We start from the raw sequence: 22,871 nt of genomic DNA on the forward strand, positions 1-22,871 counted from the left end.
CTTCAGAGAGTAATGGCAGAATCTGCTAAAGCTAGCAGGAGCGGGAGGAGAATGGTTTTGGTCAGGTTAGTATTTTTTTTAAATTCTGGTTATCTAGATCTCTGGCTCCCTCTTGAGTCATTTGTGTCTTATTTCACCAAACCGTGAGCTTAAAGCATCAGACAAGCTCAATGCATATAGTTGATTTTATATGGAAAAATACACGTTTGAAAATGTTGACCATTGGTCGAAAGAACAGATGAGTTTTTGTCAACCAATATTTTTGTTGTTGTTGCGGACAGCCCTACTGCATACACTTTCAGTAGCCTGATTGCGTCCAGACTGAGGAGAAATCTGCACACAATGCATCACTGAACACCACCTGAAGTGGCCAGACAGATCTGAACACAAATCAGACCACAAATCAACTTGTGTGCGTCTTTTCAATGCGGTCTTTGTATTCCAATAGCAGAAGTCGCATGTAAGTATCAAGTGTAGACAGAACCTCGCTGTAACCAGTGCCTGTAATCTGGTTCAGGTTATTAGTCAACCTACCAGGGTGTTTACAAACACTACAGGAACAAGATCATCCACATGTATTGATCACATTTTTCCTAATACTGTAGAACTTTGTTCTAAAGCTGTATCCGTACCCATTGGATGCAGTGATCACAATATAGTGGCTATATGCAGGAAAGACAAAGTTCCAAAAGTTGGGCCTAAAATAGTGTATAACAGATCATACAAAATATTTTGCTGTGACTCTTCTGTGGATGATGTTAAAAACATTTGTTGGTCTGATGTGATTAATGAGGAGCATCCAGATGCTGCACTTGATGAATTTATGAAATTGCTTCTTCCAATTATTAATAAACATGAACCTGTTAAGAAACTGACTGTTAGAACTGTTAAGGCTCCATGGATTGATGAGGAAGTTCAAAACTGTATGGTTGAAAGAGATGGGGCAAAAGGAGTGGCTAATAAGTCTGGCTGCACATCTGACTGGCTGACTTACTGCAAACTGAGAAGTTATGTGACTAAACAAAGAAGAAGAAGAAGAAGAAGAACCTGTATTATGAAGCCAAGATCAATGATATAAAGAATGTTGGGAGAAAAACATTGGAGCACTTTTAAATGAAATTATGGGCAGAATGACAAATTCACCTCCATCTTTCATCCACTCAGATGGCTTATCCATCACAAAACCATTTGATGTTGCCAATTATTCTAATGATTACTTCATTGGCAAAGTGGGCAAACTTAGGCAGGAAATGCCAGCAATGAACAGTGGGCAATCGCATTCATGCATAAAAAACTCATAATGATAGAAAAGCATTGCAAATTAGAATTGAGTAAAGTTAGTGTGGGAGAGGTGGAAAAATGATTATCATCGATAATTGGCATTGACAACTTAGATGGAAAGCTACTGAGGATGATAGCTGACTCTATAGCCACTCCTACTGACTCTATAGCCACTCCTACTGAGGATGATAGCTGACTCTATAGCCACTCCTACTGACTCTATAGCCACTCCTACTGAGGATGGTAGCTGACTCTATAGCCACTCCTACTGACTCTATAGCCACTCCTACTGAGGATGATAGCTGACTCTATAGCCACTCCTACTGAGGATAGTAGCTGACTCTATAGCCACTCCTACTGAGGATGGTAGCTGACTCTATAGCCACTCCTACTGACTCTATAGCCACTCCTACTGAGGATGGTATCTGACTCTATAGCCACTCCTACTGAGGATGGTAGCTGACTCTATAGCCACTCCTACTGACTCTATAGCCACTCCTACTGAGGATGGTATCTGACTCTATAGCCACTCCTACTGACTCTATAGCCACTCATATCTGTCAGATCTTTTATCTGAGTCTAGAGGAAAGTCTTTGTCCTCAGGCCTGGAGGGAAGCCAAAGTCATTCCGCTACCCAAGAATGGTAAAGCGGCCTTTACTGGTTCTAACAGCAGACCTATCAGCTTGTTGCCAGCTCAAGAGAAACTGTTAGAAAAAATTGTGTTTGACCAAATACAATGCTATTTTGCTGTTAACAAATTGACAACAAACTTTCAGCATGCTTATACAGAAAGGCACTCAACATGTACTGCACTGACACAAATGACTGATGATTGGTTGAAAACAATTGATAATAAGATTGTAGATTTCAGTGCAGCCTTTGATATTATCGACCATAACCTTTTGTTGAGAAAACGTATGTATTTTCAACCTCTGCCACATTGTGGATTTAAAGCTATCTATCTCACAGAACTCAGAGGGTTCTCTTTAATGGAAGCCTCTCTAATGTCAAACACGAAAGGTATGGTGTACCGCAGGGAAGCTCTCTAGGCCCTCTACGCTTTTCTATCACTTCTTCTTTTAATAAGAAACATTGTTTGGAAAATTCCAAATTGTTCGCATAGTCAACTTACACACAGCTCTGGCACAGAGACTTACCCCACCAGACATGCCACCAGAGGACTTTTCACAGTCCCCAAAATCCAGAACAAATTCAAGAAAGTGTACAGTATTATATAGAGCCGTTATTGCTTGGAACTCCCATCTCATATCGCTCAAATAAACAGCAAACCTGGTTTCAAAAAACAGATAAAGCAACACCTCACGCCACAACGCCTCTCCCGTATTGGACCAAGATATTTTGTGTGTATGTATTGATATGTAGGCTAGTTAGTTCTGTCCTTGATCTGTTTTTGTCTGTTAATATTCTGTATTATGTTTCATGTTTTGTGTGGACCCCAGGAAGAGTAGCTGCTGCTTTCTCAACAGCTAATAGGGATCCTCATAAAACACCAGTATCATATATTGAGTTGAAACCTTATGAATATTACATTATTGAGTTATTTGATACGAGCATTGAATATAAATCTAAAAAAAATCTGTAAAAGAAATCGAGCTAGCTAACCAGCAGATTTGCATAAATCATCAACGATCAGCTGATAGCCCATCCTCTTTTTCCGATGCCAATCATGTTTAGGAGGCACTTAACTAGCTTGCTTACAATTTGTGATGATGAGTGAGTGTGCTGTTAAATAGGACTATGCTAAAAAATGTTAACATTTTTGCAACAGTGGTTTTTGTTATGTTATGATTTTTTGTTGTTGTTAAGCACATGCCCCTGAAAGGTCTGCACACGACCCTGGACTACACACACTGCATTCTAGAATGGCATAGAATGCAGAGTGCGGAGTCTCAGGGGTAAAGAATGCAGACAGGGTGCTGTTGAGGAGTCTCTTTTCACCTTCAGCGGAGAGGTCGGGCCTGGTCCCGGTCCTGGTCCCAAACGCAGCCCCATAGTAGAGTCAGTCATCATGAGTAGCAGTCAACACACAGCAGCTACAGTAGGCTACTTTCTTCTGGGAGAACAGACACACTGACTGACGAGGATCACAATGCCACGGGGTGGGTCTCAGATCAGAATAACGACAAGCACAGGGGAGCTAGGACATCTCTTCTAGAAACACAGAAAGAAAACGACTACACTTCTTCACTTTTACCTTTCAAGTAGTGGTGGTAGAATGTCCAAGGGACTACGAATTAATGTGATCCCAGCAACCTTTCGGTTACTGGCCCAACAAACCTACCCGCCATAAGGGCATAACTTAAGCGTTTTATGGTAGTTTAAAGTAATGTAAGGCAGAAAGAATCTCTGGTTACCATGGAGTCGACCATTATTCACCGAATAAACCTCTCGCCAAAAAAGATGCCATTCATTGTGGGAGCTCGCAAAATAGAATTACTTCTACATTCAGGACAGGAGAAACAATTTGATTCAGAAGACAATAAAACACGTTTCTTATCCTATTATTTTCTAGCACGTCAAGCTAAATTACTGTCTCGTCTACTCCAGCTCCTCTCTGGCGCTCGTTATGAGTTTCAAATCGTCTTGATATGAACGCTTGTTATGGGCATTTTTTACACCCGTTCATTACACCTGTTCGGTGTGCATTCACAGGTGATTAAAACATTTGAATATTGTACATTCAGACGCATGAAACTGTGCCACTGAACACCTGTGTAGTAACAGGTACGTTTCATGCGTCTGAAAGTACCGCATTTTAGCCCTTCTCGCATCAATTTCCGCCGTGAGTTTGACTTCCGGCCTGTTGCGATGAATCGCTTGCTCAGGGAGGGAGGACATGTTTCTAAATATGGATCAAATTGTTAAAATGAGTAAAGGCGTTGGTGAGAAAAATGGAGGAAGAAATTATAACGACTTTTTCCCAAATTACATTCCAACTACAAAGCTGGCGCTGGCTAGCTAGCTTATTTTCATTACAATAGCATGGCTAGTTAGCAATAGTCTTCCGTCTAGACTATAACTAATGGTTGTTGCGTTGTTGGAACAGAGCAATAGTTCTTTGTACTTGTCATTTGGTTGAGACTAATATTCGTTTAGAAAATAATTGTTTACATTGTGAAATTGGTTGGCTTTGCTAGTTAGCAAGCTGAGATTTATTTACTCATGTTGGCTAACCTAACTATTAGCAAATTGTTTAGGAGAACAGGTTAGCTCCTTGCAGAATCTAGACAATAGAGAATGGGGAATAAGATCTGGCTGGTGCAGTGCCCAGACCAGGTGAAAGCAAACTGCTACAGAGATAAAAAGGTAAGATCTCTATTTTGAGTAGCTATATTTCAAGGTTGAACCAATGCAATAGGTATTTTTATTGGCTTGCTAAATTAGGTGATTTTCCTGAAGATGTCTAATCTGAAAGTTGTTTAGTTCTAGGAAATGTAAAGTACTCAAGCATCTGCAGACCAGCGAGGAGGAGGAGGAAAGCCTATAGAAAAAGAATTACTAGCTAGTTATATCAGAGAGACATTTTATTGGTTTGCTAAATGAGCTGCTTTTCCTGAAAATGTAAATCTGATGAAGCTACTACAGTCATAGGAAAAAAAGTGGTATCTACAACTTGAGTTATTCAGCTTGTTGGTTCCAAGTAGAACCGTGTTTTGTTCCAAGTAGAACCGTGTTTTGTTCCAGGTAGAACCGTGTTTTGTTCCAGGTAGAACCGTGTTTTGTTCCAGGTAGAACCGTGTTTTGTTCCAGGTAGAACCGTGTTTTGTTCCAGGTAGAACCGTGTTTTGTTCCAGGTAGAACCGTGTTTTGTTCCAGGTAGAACTGTGTTTTGTTCCAGGTAGAACTGTGTTTTGTTACATGTATAACCCTTTCCACAGAGGGTTCTACATGGAACCCAAAGGGGTTCTACCGGGAATCAAAAAGGGTTATACTATGGGGACAGCTGACAAACCTTTCTGGAACACTTTTTTTCTAAGAGTGAATCTAGTTGTTCTCATGCATTGTCCATGTTACAGCCACAACATGATGATCAGGAGGTCAAAGCATCTGAAGAGGAGGACAAAAGCCTGCTTTGGATGAGCAAGCTAGAACAATAACAACTAGCTATATCAGATAAACATGTCTAGGAGAAGCGGGGTGAGAGCAAGCTAGTAGTAGTAACATTATTTGAAACCTCACATGCATCTGTGTTATATTTAAGTAATAAGGCACCTCAGGGGTTTGTGGTATATGGACAATATACCAAGGCTTAGGGCTGTATATGCGTTGCGTCATGCCTGGATACAGCCCTTAGCCATGGTATATTGGCCATATACTACAAATCCAAGGTTACCAACGTAATTGCAACAGTAAACATGTAATATTGACTCATACCCGGGGTGTACAGTCTGATATACCATGTCTTATTATCTGTCTCATGTTGTACTGGTCATCAACATGAACAGGACTGAATTATGTTGGATTGTCAACTGGTCTAAATTCTTATTAGGAAGATGTTGCTGTTCAGAATGACATATTATGTTGAATTGTCAACTGGTCTAAATTCTTATTAGGAAGATGTTGCTGTTCAGAATGACATGTTTATGACTGTTCACAGGAATCACCAAATGCTAAGTTGAACAAGCACCACGGATGAAGGAGGGGGAGGAAAACAGACAGCTTCTTTCTCCCACATCTTCACCAAATCATACAATGTTTGCTTCATGAACAATTGTTACATCTGAAATGAATACAGAATTATTTTAGTTTATTCTGTTTCTGTTTTTTTTAATGCTGGATGTGAGTAATTTAGCTGGTCTATAGTATGTATTGTTTTGAAGCATTTATTAAATATCTCAGTCAAAACTAATTTTATTTTTGTACTGTTACTTTTTACATGCTGAAACAGTTTCATTAGTTTTGAGCTAGACTATGATCGGGGAAATGTCTACTACCATTTTTCATCAAACAGATGGGGTTTTGGAAAAGTTGGAACTTGTCGCAAAACAATCCCATCTGGTGGATGGAAAGAGTCATAACTGTGTGTATATATATATATACACACACACTTGATACTTTAGACAAGGAAAAATGATGGATAGCTAATTAAAATGGAAAAATACCTTTGTGAATTATGAAGTCTTTGTGCTTTAAAAAAAATTCATAAATGCTTTAAAAAAATGTGACGTTCGCTACCAAATAAGTTGTTTTTGGCAATTATCCAAAAACGCCATTCCTTCCCCAATAGACTGAACAGGTGTAATGAACGCGTGTAAAATGCCCGTAACAGGTGTTCAACCCGCCTGTAAACACACTGGACAAGTGAAAAAAATCACGTGTACAAAAAATGGCATTTGACACTTGAAGAAAGCAAGTGAAAAATGATAATTACAAGCAGTAGCGGCTTTAGGTATGCCTAGGGCGGCTGGCAGGTAGTCTTGTGGTTGCCGGATCGAATCCCCGAGCTGACGAGGTATTACATTAATTGTGTAATAAATCGGTACGACGATTTGACCCATCGTTCTCGCGCCTCATGAGACTCACCTGGACTCGATTACTTCCCATATATCTGTCACTCCCTTTGTTCTTTCCTCAGGCGTTATTGTTTCTGTTTATATGTTTCATGTCTGTACACTACTCGAGGTTCTTGTTTTGTTCCATGTTCGTTTATTAAATTAAATTGATTACATTCACTCCCTGTACTTGCTTCCTGGTTATTAGTTTATACTTTACAGCGTGCGTAGTGAATGAAACACTTAAGGGACCTCATGGGCACCGATACATTTTTCACTTAATTTAAGGGATAAATTCGCCTTAAAAAATGTTGTGCAACTGACTTTAAGGGGAAAATTAACTGAAGATGTTTTATGGAACTGGTCCCTGAGGTTACAGGGGAAACCAGCAAAGAGGCTTTAACTGATTACCCCAGGTGAAAACAGGTCCTGATTGGGCTAGCCTGTAGCGCTGGATACAGCCTACCAACAGTCATTTGGTACAACCCTGGCCAGCATGCACACAATTTGTCCATTAAAAACAGACAACTTCAAAATGAATGACTTGTCTGTGTTGAATGTTGTTGAGGAAACAAGTGAGTTCTTGTTCTTTCTCTGACATATATTGGCTGTCGTAGACATTTCTCTAATCCTATGTAGACCTCTACTCTCCATCCTACCAGATTAGAAAGTCCCTCAGACAGAGAGAAAGTAAAATAATTATTGGCACGACAGTTCAACTTCATTAGTGTGGTATGGGGTAAAGGGGCATATATAATATACCTACGTAATAAGCAACAACCCGTAACTTCTACTGTTAGCTAGCTAGCGTTAGCTAGTTAACAAGATAAACAAACACATAAATAACACACATCATTACATTGGCCTACCATAAACAACACCGTTCTCATGCAACATTCAGAAACTGTGGTATTACATTAATTAACATACCTACCAATAAAGACATTTTGTTTTTGTCCTCTTTTTAGTCCAAGAATAAAGCAAGATGAGTTTCTGTTTTGTGAAGAAAAAAAATAATGCAGCGGTGAAGACAGTACAATAACAATAACTTCCCTATTGTACAAGGAGCGGCTTCCGTTGTCCTTGGCAACGGCAGAAATATTACAGGAAGGGTGAGATGAGAAATCCCATTGGACAAAGAATGGCGGAACGTTTAAACGCCCCACCCCAGCAGACTTTTGACCAATCGCGTTCAGGTTGTCATTCCCGTCACGTGGTTGCTAAGAATATCGTCACGCAATCCCTTCTAAAAAAAATCTGCGTATGAGTCGAGAAAAGTGCCTATAGTCCTCGAAAGTACGTTATGTCACGGTGGCAAATATATATAATATTACAGATCGAAAGTTAATTATCTTACATCTTGGAAAATATGTGTAATGTTGTACTTTTTGTTTGACGATATTCATGTTGTGTTTTTTTGGAGCTGGCGCCCAATTGACTCCTATTCGCTTCTTGAAGGAGTGCTCGCCTTTTCTCAGAATCACCTAGAATGCACCGCGCGGACCATTGGTCAAAGGACACAATTGGCTTCAACAGAGTTTCCCATCTCCTCAAAAGTATCTCTGGCAACTGGGGACCATAGAGTACCACAGTATGAGTCATAATACCCATAACACCTAGCGGTCAAACAGGGAAAGGGTTCCATTCATTTTTCCCATAGGGAATTTTAGAAACCCTTAGAATTAGGGCGTTGTTTTGTGTAGGCTCACCCTGGTGTGACGTTTTGATAACTGTGTAAATCTCCCTAGAATAAAGGTGACTTTTATCAATATTTCTCACCTGTATATTCCCCACCCCAAAATGCTAATTAGCTGCTAATGTGGCTATCAGAAAGAACTAGAAATCCCATTAGGATCTGGATGAGACTGACGAATCGAGGCAACGGTAAGAATCTCTGGATGAACTATGTTAGCTAAATGTAGTAATGAATATGGCAAAATTTCTTTAAATGTAAAATTCTATGAACTGTCCTGTGCAAGTTTTAAATGTACACAATACCATTAGCAAAGGTGTCAGCTAGCGATGACGTACAGGTGTTTGCAGGGATATGTAGTTTTGCATGATGTCTATCTACTTTGATGCTAATTAGCCTTTTCAAGTCAGAGTAAATAGAGATTAATATATTGATAGGTCCCCTTGTCTGATTAACATGGTGATCAAAACGTCACACCAGGGTGAGTCTACACAAAACACAGCCCTTATTTGAAGGGTTTCTAAATTTACCTATGTGAAAAATGAACCGTGGAAAAACGATTGGAACAATTTCCCTGTTTGACCGCTAGGTTTTATGGGCATTATGAAATCTCCACTGTGGGGCTCTATAGAGGGAGACTGGAGAATGCTGTCAGAATGATAAACACAATGCTTTATGGGACTTGTAGTCCAAAGACAGGGTAAAGTCATTTTTTAAAAGAGAGAAAGCATCAGGAGGACAGTCCTTAGTTTGGGAAGAATATGTTACCATTGTTACCATCGTTAAAATAAATTTAAACAAGGCAAACATAAAGTAAATAAATGTTTCCCACCCTCATCTTTTTTTTGTAATACATTAGCGCCATCTAGTGGTACAAAACTGCCTCTCAATTTGGGTGCGTTCCAGGTGCACAGATTCTTCACAAATTGCAGGTCTGCATATATCACAAACTTTTTCTCCAACCCCAGACACTAACCCCAACCTCATTCAAGCCTTGCATGTGAGTGTTCTACTGCCTCTCTCAAGAGGCCCAGACTTTTATGGCACAGGTGATAGGCTAAAAAAGCTGAAGAACACTCTTATGGAACTGAAAAAGGACTCCAGTATCATTACTAAACCTGACAACAAAGGAGGTGCAACAGTGATACTAAACGCAGCAGACCATGAAAAGGAAATTCTGAGACAACTTAGTGATGATGCATTTTTACAAAAGACTCCCAAAGGACCCTACTAATCAATTCAAGTCTCCGATCCATGATAAATTGTCCCCAAAAAAACGATGAAGGGGAAATGACAAAAACAGAATATAAATTTATGAAAGTTGACTGCCCAAACACCTGTCATATACGCTCTACCCAAAATTCACAAGAGCATGACACCACCTATACCAGGCAGGCCCATTGTGAGTAGGTCCGGATCTCTGACAGAGAATATCTCTACTTTTGTAGACCATTTTGTGAAACCCTGGGTGATCTTCGTCCCCACTCTTGATTTTATTAATCTTTTGAAATCTGTGGACCATATACCTGAAAATTAGATTCTGTGTACTTTTGATGTCACTAGTCTATATACTAACATCCCCCATCAGGGTGGCCTAGAGGCCCTCATGTTCTACCTCAATGAACATCCACCTAATGCTCTTCCCAGCACCAATATGAATTGTGGACTTGGCTAAACTGGTACTAACCTCCAAATATTTTCTCTTCAGAGGAGACTTTTTCCTTCAGACCAAAAGGGACAGCGATGCGGAGCACTATGGCCGCTAATTATGCTAATCTATATCTAGGAATGAATGAAAAACACATGGTGCTGAATCCACACCTTAACCCCTTTCTCTCTCTAATCTTCTCCTAATTCTGAGATATTTGGATGACATTTCCGTGATCTATACAGGCACCCAGGAAGACCTTTTTGGAATTCCGTGCTAATCTAAACTCTATGAATGAACGCCTTCTCGTCACCATTAACTATGATCACAAATCAGTTTTCATGATGTGATGGTTATTAAGGACAAAACCTCCCTCTCTTACAGATCTCTATAGGAAACCTATGGACAGGAATACTCTCCTTAGAGGTGACAGCTTTCATCCACGTCCACTTATTAAAAGTCTCCCTATAAGTCAAATCAGTCTCATCAGAAGAATATGCAGATCTGATGCTTCTTATCAGGAACTGACCACGGGCCTCAACACAAAGATTTAAGGAAAGGGGGTACAAAGACAATTGGGTAAAACATGCCCAATGATCGTTTTGAAGGTGGAACACAGTTGGAAGCCTGTGCAGAACATGTCCCATCATGCATTACTCACCAACAACATGCCTTTCACAATGCCTAGGCCTATAACTATAGACAGCATCACAACTACTGGCATGCAGAAAATGGTCCACCCACACAGATAGTGTGGTGAAGAAGGACCTCAGGAGGCTGAAGAAATTTGGCTTGTCACCTAAAACCCTCACAAACATTTAGACGCACAATTGAGAGCATCACCACCTGGTATGGCAACTGCCCTGCCCACAACCGCAGGGCTCTCCAGAGGGTAGTGAGGTCTGCACAACGCATCACCAGGGGACAAACTACCTGCCCTCCAGGACACCTACACCACCCGATGTCACAGGAAGGCCAAAGAGATAATCAAGGACAACAACCACCCGAGCCACTGCCTGTTCACCCCGCTACCATCCAGAAGACTGAAAAACAGCTTCTATCTCAAGGCCATCAGACTGTTAAACAGTCATCACTAACATAGAGAGGCTGCTGCCTACATACAGACTTGAAATCATTGGCCACTTTAATTAATGGAACACTAGTCACTTTAATAATGCTACTTTAATGTTTACATATCTTGCATTACTCATCTCATACTGTATTCTATACCATCTATTGCATCTTAGCCTATGCCACTCTGTCATTGCTCATCCATAAAATTAAATGTATATATTCTCATCCATTCCTTTTCTTTTTTTGATGAGTTTAGTTCTGACTGTGCAGCAATATCTAACAATTCCACAACAAATACCTAATACACACAAATCTAAGTAATGTCCCTTTTTCAGGACCCTGTTTTTCAAAGATAATTCATAAAAATCCAAATAACTTGACAGATCTTCATTGTAAAGGGTTTAAAACACTGTTTCCCATGCTTGTTCAATGAATCATAAACAATTAATGAACATGCACCTGTGGAACGGTCGTTAAGACACTAACAGCTTACAGACGGTAGGCAATTAAGGTCAGTTATGAAAACTTAGGACACTAAAGAGGCCTTTCTACTGACCCTGGAAAGCACCAAAAGAAAGATGCATAAGGTCCCTGCTCATCTGCGTTAACGTGCTTTAGACATGCTGTAAGGAGGCATGAGGACTGCAGATGTGGCCAGGGCAATAAATTGCAATGTCCGTACTGTGAGACGCCGAAGACAGCACTACAGGGAGACAGGATGGACAGCTGATCGTCCTCGCACTGGCAGACCACGTGTAGCAACACCTGCACAGGATCGGTACATCCGAACATCACACCTGCGGGACAGGTACAGGATGGCAACAACAACTGCCCGAGTTACACCAGGAACGCACAATCCCTCCATCAGTGCTCAGACTGTCCGTAATAGGCTGAGAGAGGCTGGACTGAGGGCTTGTAGGCCTGTTGTAAGGTAGGTCCTCACCATACATCACCGGCAACAATGTCGCCTATGGGCACAAACCCACCGTCGCTGGACCAGACAGGACTGGCAAAAAGTGCTCTTCACTGACGGGTCGTGGTTTTGTCTCACCAGGGGTGATGGTCGGATTTGCGTTTATCGTTGAAGGAATGAGCATTACACCGAGGCCTGTACTCTGGAGGCGGATCGATTTGGAGGTGGAGGGTCCATCATGGTCTGGTGCGGTGTGTCACAGCATCATCGGACTGAGCTTGTTGTCATTGCAGGCAATCTCAACGCTGTGCGTTACAGGGAAGACATCCTCCTCCCTCATGTGGTACCCTTCCTGCAGGCTCATCCTGACATGACAATGCCACTAGCCATACTGCTTGTTCTGTGCGTGATTTCCTGCGTGATTCCTGCAAGACAGGAATGTCAGTGTTCTGCCATGGCCAGCGAAGAGCCCGGATCTCAATCCCATTGAGTACATCTGGAACCCATTGGATTGGAGGGTGAGGGCTAGGGCCATTCCCCCCAGAAATGTCCAGGAACTTGCAGGTGCTTTGGTGGAAGAGTGGGGTAACATCTCACAGCAAATACTGGCAAATCTGGTGCAGTCCATGAGGAGGAGATGCACTGCAGTACTTAATGCAGCTGGTGGCCACAACTGTTACTTTTGATTTTGACCCCCCCCCCCCCCTTTGTTCAGGGACATATTACTCCATTTATGTTAGTCATATGTCTGTGGAACTAAATACAAATATTTACACATGTTAAGTTTGCTGAAAATAAACGCAGTTGACAATGAGAGGATGTTTCTTTTTTTGCTGAGGTTATAGAAGCGCAATCATTTCGCGATGACATCTTGCGAACCATGTGTATGTGACCAATAACATTTGATAACTACTGGGCATCCAGACACTAGTGTGGTCTTTTTACGTATAAAATTAAAAATCCATGACCAGCATTCTTTCTCGAAATGGCCTTACTGTAGTGAATGACGTTCTGTGTCTTTCCCCTAAAAAAGCGCCCAGTAGATTTGGTGCAATCGCACAGTGGATGGCTGACTTTTTTCGCCTGCTTATGCTTTTGGTTGACTTACGGTAAGGTGGACCCGCAGTGTCCAGTATGGTATCAGGTGATCCACTAACTACGGAGCTACGGAGGCTGACTGGTGAAAAATGCTAAATGACATATAGCAAATGTTGGAGCATAATTCATTCACCTTTTCGGATCAAATATTGAATTTAATCACATCATTGGAGCTCCAATGTAACGATCTCGTGCTAGACCTGGTACGTGAAGGTGGATTTTTTTGTATATTTAAATTTATGAAATACCACATTTGCAGAGGAAAAATATTGGCCACACCAACATGGGGCTGTGCTACAGTTTGCGTCCCCGGCTCTTCGGGGACCTGAGCGGGTCTATTTCAAACGCTACCTCGGACTCGGATCAGCCGCCAGACCCAGCTGTACCTTGCCGAGCCGGGGGAACTCGTCAAGAGGACACAGGGGGTTATGGCGAGACTTCGTCGCTCCGAGACGGTAGCAGCCAAGTACGCCATGGGGACACAGTCAAGCTCCCGCCCAGGGAGCCCCGCGGTAGAGACAACACGGGCACCGATGTAGTGCTCATACAGAACGGAGGCGGAGTAGGCAAGGGAACGGGCAAGGACCGCAGTCGACGAATACAGCTGCTCCAGAAAACAACCAGCACCCAAAAACAGAAAAACTGGGACAAACTGCTGGTGGAGGAGAAGGAGGCCGAGAGGGAGGCGAAGAAAATCAGCAAGAACATTGACAGAGCGTTAAAGGAGCTCAAACGGGAGTACAAACAGACACATCGGCTGCTATTACTGGGTAGGTTGGCACATTATTTGAAGATTATTTAACCATCTCCATTTTGTCGTGAACTGCGGCATTTCAGGTCGCTAGAGAGGTCAGTGCTGCGTGTGCTTATATCACTCCCGTTTTCCACGTTAAATGGTATCCCCGGCAGTCGTCATTTGACTGAACTGAAGATGGACGTTGAATATCATAGCCTACTTCATCCTCTACGTCTGCCCAGTTTTACCCTTGTCCTGTCTATATGTTTCACGTCGCGTTCACTTACTAGTTGGAACTAGGAAACTCTAAAATGTTCGAATTTTCTAACTGGTTGTAGTGTTATACACGTGCTGCGTTCAATCATTTGGCAAGTCGCAAATGTCTTAGTTCTGACTAGCACGTGAACGCGACATCATATTTGATTGCAGTTACAGTAACACTAATGATGATCGGGTTGTTATTGTAACGCATCTTAGTTTCATACACACACACACACACACACACACACACTAGCATAAATATGAGTTGTGTAAAATATGGATGCTACAGTTGGCTGACCAGTGGCTAAAGCCCAACACTTTAAATATAGAAGATGTACACGTTTTAAATTTTTTTAAATGGGCTTTTATTCACACGAAGTTTAAAATGATTCCTTCCTCTAGTCTTAGCCATCTGCACCCATATACATATCATCAATAGAATGGGTCTCTCCATTCAAGTCAATAATGGCATAATGGTTGGACTGGCAGCCATTGTAAATGTACCCTGAGTTTACCAGTCAAATTGCCTGGGTAACTAACACAAGCCTTTTCTATAGATTCTATCTCCATGTCTGCACCACCCATTGCCTTTACACAGCGTGGCCTTCTCTATGTCAATGTGTTACCCAGTGTGTCAGTGCTGTGGGAAAATTGGCTTCATCAGATCATAGTGGGGTGCTTTCAAAGTAAATCTAAACAGTTTGCTGACAAGGTTCAGATCCATATAGGGGTTTATATTGCCTCATTCAAACAATTCCATTCTTTTGGTTTCTCTCAACCATCCACCACACTATCCTCGTCTTTATACATAGGGGTCATCCATCCACACTACCCTACTCTTTATACATAGGGGTCAACCATCCACACTACCCTAGTCTTTATACATAGGGGTCATCCATCCACACTACCCTACTCTTTATACATAGGGGTCATCCATCCACACTACCCTAATCTTTATACATAGGGGTCATCCATCCACACTACCCTAGTCTTTATACATAGGGGCCAACCATCCACACTACCCTAGTCTTTATACATAGGGGCCAACCATCCACACTACCCTAGTCTTTATACATAGGGGCCAACCATCCACACTACCCTAGTCTTTATACATAGGGGCCAACCATCCACACTACCCTAGTCTTTATACATAGGGGCCAACCATCCACACTACCCTAGTCTTTATACATAGGGGCCAACCATCCACACTACCCTAGTCTTTATACATAGGGGCCAACCATCCACACTACCCTAGTCTTTATACATAGGGGCCAACCATCCACCCTAGTCTTTATACATAGGGGCCAACTATCCACACTACCCTAGTCTTTATACATAGGGGCCATCCATCCACACTACCCTAGTCTTTATACATAGGGGACAACTATCCACACTACCCTAGTCTTTATACATAGGGGACAACTATCCACACTACCCTAGTCTTTATACATAGGGGCAAAAAAGTATTTTGTCAGCCACCAATTGTGCAAGTTCTCCCACTTAAAAAGATGAGAGAGGCCTGTAATGTTCATCATAGGTACACTTCAACTATGACAGACAAAATGAGGAAATAAAATCCAGAAAATCACATTGTAGGATTTTTAATGAATTTATTTGCAAATGATGGTGGAAAATAAGTATTTGGTCACCTACAAACAAGCAAGATTTCTGGCTCTCACAGACCTGTAACTTCTTCTTTAAGAGGCTCCTCTGTCCTCCACTCGTTACCTGTATTAATGGCACCTGTTTGAACTTGTTATCAGTATAAAAGACACCTGTCCACAACCTCAAACAGTCACACTCCAAACTCCTCTATGGCCAAGACCAAAGAGCTGTCAAAGGACACCAGAAACAAAATTGTAGACCTGCACCAGGTTGGGAAGACTGAATCTGAAATAGGTAAGCAGCTTGGTTTGAAGAAATCAACTGTGGGAGCAATTATTAGGAAATGGAAGACATACAAGACCACTGATAATCTCCCTCGATCTGGGGCTCAATGCAAGATCTCACCCCGTGGGGTCAAAATGATCACAAGAACGGTGAGCAAAAATCCCAGAACCCCACAGGGGGTCCTAGTGAATGACCTGCAGAGAGCTGGGAACAAAGTAACAAAGCCTACCATCAGTAACACACTACACCGCCAGGGACTCAAATTCTGCAGTGCCAGACGTGTCCCCCTGCTTAAGCCAGTACATGTCCAGGCCAAAACATCATGCTTTGGGGCTGTTTTTCTGCAAAGGGACCAGGACGACTGATCCGTGTAAAGGAAAGAATGAATGGGGCCATGTATCATGAGATTTTGAGTGAAAACCTCCTTCCATCAACAAGGGCATTGAATATGAAACGTGGCTGGGTCTTTCAGCATGACAATGATCCCAAACTCACCGCTCGGGCAACGAAGGAGTGGCTTCGTAAGAAGCATTTCAAGGTCCTGGAGTGGCCTAGCCAGTCTCCAGATCTCAACCCCATAGAAAATCTTTGGAGGGAGTTGAAAGTCCGTGTTGCCCAGCAACAGCCCCAAAACATCACTGCTCTAGAGGAGATCTGCATGGAGGAATGGGCCAAAATACCAGCAACAGTGTTTGAAAACCTTGTGAAGACTTACAGAAAACGTTTTACCTCTGTCATTCCCAACAAAGGGTATATAACAAAGTATTGAGCAACTTTTGTTATTGATCAAATACGTATTTTCCACCATAATTTGCAAATAAATTCATAAAAAATCCTACAATGTGATTTTCTGGTTTTTTTTCCTTCTTATTTTGTCTGTCATAGTTGAAGTGTACCTATGATGAACATTACAGGCCTCTCATCTTTTTAAGTGGGAGAACTTGCACAATTGGTGGCTGACTAAATACTTTTTTGCCCCACTGTACATAGGGGCCAACCATCCACACTACTCTTTATACATAGGGGCCAACCATCCACACTACCCTAGTCTTTATACATAGGGGCCAACCATCCACACTACCCTAGTCTTTATACATGGGGGCCAACCATCCACACTACCCTAGTCTTTATACATAGGGGCCAACCATCCACACTACCCTAGTCTTTATACATAGGGGCCAACCATCCACACTACCCTAGTCTTTATACATAGGGGCCAACCATCCACACTACTCTTTATACATAGGGGCCAACCATCCACACTACCCTAGTCTTTATACATGGGGGCCAACCATCCACACTACCCTAGTCTTTATACATAGGGGCCAACCATCCACACTACCCTAGTCTTTATACATAGGGGCCAACCATCCACACTACTCTTTATACATAGGGGCCAACCATCCACACTACCCTAGTATTTATACATAGGGGCCAACCATCCACACTACCCTAGTCTTTATACATAGGGGCCAACCATCCACACTACCCTAGTCTTTATACATGGGGGCCAACCATCCACCCTAGTCTTTATACATGGGGGCCAACCATCCACCCTAGTCTTTATACATGGGGGCCAACCATCCACCCTAGTCTTTATACATGGGGGCCAACCATCCACCCTAGTCTTTATACATAGGGGCCAACCATCCGCCCTAGTCTTTATACATGGGGGCCAACCATCCACCCTAGTCTTTATACATGGGGGCCAACCATCCACCCTAGTCTTTATACATAGGGGCCAACCATCCACCCTAGTCTTTATACATGGGGGCCAACCATCCACCCTAGTCTTTATACATGGGGGCCAACCATCCACACTACCCTAGTCTTTATACATGGGGGCCAACCATCCACCCTAGTCTTTATACATGGGGGCCAACCATCCACCCTAGTCTTTATACATAGGGGCCAACCATCCCCCCTAGTCTTTATACATGGGGGCCAACCATCCACCCTAGTCTTTATACATGGGGGCCAACCATCCACCCTAGTCTTTATACATGGGGGCCAACCATCCACCCTAGTCTTTATACATGGGGGCCAACCATCCACCCTAGTCTTTATACATGGGGGCCAACCATCCACCCTAGTCTTTATACATGGGGGCCAACCATCCACCCTAGTCTTTATACATGGGGGCCAACCATCCACCCTTGTCTTTATACATGGGGGCCAACCATCCACCCTAGTCTTTATACATAGGGGCCAACCATCCACACTACCCTAGTCCTTATACATGGGGGCCAACCATCCACCCTAGTCTTTATACATGGGGGCCAACCATCCACCCTAGTCTTTATACATAGGGGCCAACCATCCACCCTAGTCTTTATACATGGGGGCCAACCATCCACCCTAGTCTTTATACATGGGGGCCAACCATCCACCCTAGTCTTTATACATAGGGGCCAACCATCCACCCTAGTCTTTATACATAGGGGCCTTTTATATGTCCATACAGTATTTTACTAAGTGTCAGTGGTGTGGGAAAGATGGCTTCATCAGGACGTTATAAATCACTGGGTGTCCACCTTATTCCTCTTTCTATCTCTCTTTGAAACAGCTGAACTGTTCAGATGGGGGGGGGTTGGACTGTAACTGTTCAGATGGGGGGGGGGGTTGGACTGTAACTGTTCAGATGGGGGGGGGGGGGGTTGGACTGTAACTGTTCAGATGGGGGGGGGGGGGTTGGACTGTAACTGTTCAGATGGGGGGGGGGGGGTTGGACTGTAACTGTTCAGATGGGGGGGATTGGACTGTAACTGTTCAGATGGGGGGGAGGGGGGGGGGGGGCTGTGGTTTTCATTACTAGAGGGCCAAAGTTTCCACTCAGAGAAGCCAGTGGCTTCTATCAAAGACATCAACATGAAGTCGTAGAATACAAGACTTAACTGGAGACGTCTTCTTGAGTGTCTTTTCAGTTATGATAATGACTTTTCATTTCAGATCACTAGCAGAACCCTGTTTTACTCACTACACTGGTAATCTATGTGGAGAACCCTGTTTTACTCACTACACTGGTAATCTATGTGGAGAACCCTGTTTTACTCACTACACTGGTAATCTATGTGGAGAACCCTGTTTTACTCACTACACTGGTAATCTATGTGGAGAACCCTGTTTTACTCACTACACTGGTAATCTATGTGGAGAACCCTGTTTTACTCACTACACTGGTAATCTATGTGGAGAACCCTGTTTTACTCACTACACTGGTAATCTATGTGGAGAACCCTGTTTTATTCACTACACTGGTAATCTATGTGGAGAACCCTGTTTTACTCACTACACTGGTAATCTATGTGGAGAACCCTGTTTTACTCACTACACTGGTAATCTATGTGGAGAACCCTGTTTTATTCACTACACTGGTAATCTATGTGGAGAACCCTGTTTTACTCACTACACTGGTAATCTATGTGGAGAACCCTGTTTTACTCACTACACTGGTAATCTATGTGGAGAACCCTGTTTTATTCACTACACTGGTAATCTATGTGGAGAACCCTGTTTTACTCACTACACTGGTAATCTATGTGGAGAACCCTGTTTTACTCACTACACTGGTAATCTATGTGGAGAACCCTGTTTTATTCACTACACTGGTAATCTATGTGGAGAACCCTGTTTTACTCACTACACTGGTAATCTATGTGGAGAACCCTGTTTTATTCACTACACTGGTAATCTATGTGGAGAACCCTGTTTTACTCACTACACTGGTAATCTATGTGGAGAACCCTGTTTTACTCACTACACTGGTAATCTATGTGGAGAACCCTGTTTTACTCACTACACTGGTAATCTGTGGAGAACCCTGTTTTACTCACTACACTGGTAATCTGTGGAGAACCCTGTTTTACTCACTACACTGGTAATCTGTGGAGAACCCTGTTTTACTCACTACACTGGTAATCTATGTGGAGAACCCTGTTTTACTCACTACACTGGTAATCTATCTGGAGAACCCTGTTTTACTCACTACACTGGTAATCTATGTGGAGAACCCTGTTTTACTCACTACACTGGTAATCTATGTGGAGAACCCTGTTTTACTCAACACTGGTAATCTATGTGGAGAACCCTGTTTTACTCAACACTGGTAATCTATGTGGAGAACCCTGTTTTACTCAACACTGGTAATCTGTGGAGAACCCTGTTTTACTCAACACTGGTAATCTATGTGGAGAACCCTGTTTTACTCACTACACTGGTAATCTATGTGGAGAACCCTGTTTTACTCACTACACTGGTAATCTATGTGGAGAACCCTGTTTTACTCACTACACTGGTAATCTATGTGGAGAACCCTGTTTTACTCACTACACTGGTAATCTATGTGGAGAACCCTGTTTTACTCACTACACTGGTAATTTATGTGGAGAACCCTGTTTTACTCAACACTGGTAATCTATGTGGAGGCAAATAGGAAGGATCACAGGCTATTCATTACAGTACAAAAGCATGGGACAACACTCTTTTCAAGGGGGTTGTTAAGGGTTTATAACTAGTTGATAGACTTATTAACGAATAAGTTATTTATTGCCCAATCAGTTTTAACATAGTAGTGGAGGACTATGTCTCTATGTTGATAAAAATGGCAAAACTGATCGTAGACCAGCACTCCTACTCTGAGATGCTTGATACATACGGCCCTAAACTACATTTAAGCAGAGAGCCCATTTGAGTTCCTCTCCTTGATAGACTCCAGGTCTTCCATTAGGCTTGGTCGCTGTTATTCCGTATATACTGTAATCCGGGGGATTTGGGAATAGCCACGGGATGGTTTTTCTATACCATTTGAAACTATTTTATTTAAATTTCTTGATAATTTGTAGAATTGATACTTTTTTAAAGTAAATACCTACAGTCAACTTGTGCAGTACGTTAGGAGATGAATCTGTTCTTCATTTCACCTCTTACTTTTCATAATGTATCATAGTTCCCCAGGACAGCGGTTCCTGTCACGTGTTTGTTTGTAAATAGCACGACGGGAGGAAGTGGGAACAGGAGAGTCCAGCTGTGTGTTGACAGGGGTCGTGTTTAATTTGAAAGTCAGTGTTATTTTGCTTCAATACAGTGATCAGGGACGTACAACTATAGTTTTCCTTCACAGAAAACACATTAGTGCAACACATTCAACATAAAAAAGCTTCCTTTTCATCAGATAGCAGAAGTGCGATGCTATTTGGCTGGCAGCCACACAAGTAAATACAATGAAAAAGCAAGGTCTTTTTTTGCAAACTTATGTGTGGCCGTCATATTTCTAATGTCTATCATGGAAAGAATGTAGCCAGCTACATTTCCTAATGTTTTGTTTAAAGTTAATCTAGCATTTTACGCCCAGAAAAGTAGAGAGAAAAGCAGGCTGGCTACACCCAGTAAAGTAGGCTGGCTAAGAACAGAAAAGTAGGCTGGCTACGCCCAGAAAAGTAGGCTGGCTACGCCCAGAAAAGTAGGCTGGCTACGCCCAGAAAAGTAGGCTGGCTACGCCCAGAAAAGTAGGCTGGCTACGCCCAGAAAAGTAGGCTGGCTACAGCCAGAAAAGTAGAGAGAAAAGCAGGCTGGCTACACCCAGAAAAGTAGAGAGAAAAGCAGGCTGGCTACACCCAGAAAAGTAGAGAGAAAAGCAGGCTGGCTACACCCAGAAAAGTAGAGAGAAAAGCAGGCTGGCTACACCCAGAAAAGTAGGCTGGCTACGCCCAGAAAAGTAGGCTGGCTACGCCCAGAAAAGTAGGCTGGCTACACCCAGAAAAGTAGAGAGAAAAGCAGGCTGGCTACACCCAGAAAAGTAGAGAGAAAAGCAGGCTGGCTACACCCAGAAAAGTAGGCTGGCTACGCCCAGAAAAGTAGGCTGGCTACACCCAGAAAAGTAGAGAGAAAAGCAGGCTGGCTACGCCCAGAAAAGTAGGCTGGCTACGCCCAGAAAAGTAGGCTGGCTACACCCAGAAAAGTAGAGAGAAAAGCAGGCTGGCTACACCCAGAAAAGTAGAGAGAAAAGCAGGCTGGCTACACCCAGAAAAGTAGAGAGAAAAGCAGGCTGGCTACACCCAGAAAAGTAGAGAGAAAAGCAGGCTGGCTACACCCAGAAAAGTAGGCTAGCTACGCCCAGAAAAGTAGGCTGGCTAAGAACAGAAAAGTAGGCTGGCTACGCCCAGAAAAGTAGGCTGGCTGCAGAGATGTTCGATCGGGTTCAAGTCAGGGTTCTGGCTGGGCCACTCAAGGACATTCAGAGACTTGTCCCGAAGCCACACCTGCGTTGTCTTGGCTGTGTGCTTAGGCTCATTGTCCTGTTGGGATGTGAACCTTCTCCCCAGTCTGAGGTCCTGAGCGCTGGAGCAGGTTTTAATCAAGGATCTCTCTGTACTTTGTTCCGTTCATCTTTCCCTCCATCCTGACTAGTCTCCCAGTCTCTACCGCTGAAAAACATCCCCACAGCATGATGCTGCCACCACCATGCTTCACTGTAGAGACGGTGCCAGGTTTCCTCCAGACATGACACTTGGCATTCAGGCCAAAGAGTTCAATCTTGATTTCATCAGACCAGAGAATCTTGTTTCCCATGGTCTGAGAGTCCTTTAGGTGCCTATTGGCAAACTCCAAGTGGGCTGTCATGTGCCTTTTTACTGAGGAGTGGCTTCCGTCTGGCCACTCTACCATAAAGGCCTGTTTGATGGAGTGCTGCAGAGATGGTTGTCCTTATGGAAAGTTCTCCCATCTCCACAGAGGAACTCTGGAGCTCTTTCAGGGTGACCATCGG

The 22,871-nt window shown here is 42.8% G+C and overlaps 2 protein-coding genes and 1 long non-coding RNA gene across 4 annotated transcripts in view; 2 read left to right on the forward strand and 1 right to left on the reverse strand.

Annotated features, from left to right (window-relative positions):
• The window catches only part of LOC109879705 (serine/threonine-protein kinase MAK), a 52,123-nt gene extending 44,264 nt beyond the window's left edge, over positions 1 to 7,859 (reverse strand). Inside the window, exon 1 of one of the 2 annotated variants that reach the window (XM_020471870.2) lies at positions 7,730 to 7,858. In XM_020471870.2, the coding sequence (XP_020327459.1) occupies positions 7,730 to 7,741 (12 nt within the window). In that variant the 5' untranslated portion in view covers positions 7,742 to 7,858. Of the gene's footprint in view, positions 1 to 7,729 lie in introns of both variants that reach the window. The other variant, XM_020471872.2, reaches the window with a different exon arrangement.
• Positions 4,060 to 6,152, forward strand: LOC109879706 (uncharacterized). The gene is made up of 3 exons (XR_002253582.2): positions 4,060 to 4,609; positions 5,320 to 5,440; positions 5,901 to 6,152. It is a non-coding gene; the product is annotated as an uncharacterized LOC109879706 (long non-coding RNA).
• A 5,425-nt stretch (positions 7,860 to 13,284) lies between the features above and the next one.
• LOC109886088 (guanine nucleotide-binding protein G(olf) subunit alpha) overlaps positions 13,285 to 22,871 on the forward strand; it is a 117,698-nt gene continuing 108,111 nt past the window's right edge. The window contains exon 1 of the mRNA XM_031806507.1: positions 13,285 to 13,991. Within this exon, the coding sequence (XP_031662367.1) occupies positions 13,505 to 13,991 (487 nt within the window). The 5' untranslated portion in view covers positions 13,285 to 13,504. The remainder of the gene's footprint in view (positions 13,992 to 22,871) is intronic.

The sequence above is a fragment of the Oncorhynchus kisutch genome, linkage group LG27 (assembly GCF_002021735.2).
Source record: "Oncorhynchus kisutch isolate 150728-3 linkage group LG27, Okis_V2, whole genome shotgun sequence".
NCBI classification, from domain to species: Eukaryota; Metazoa; Chordata; class Actinopteri; order Salmoniformes; family Salmonidae; genus Oncorhynchus; species Oncorhynchus kisutch.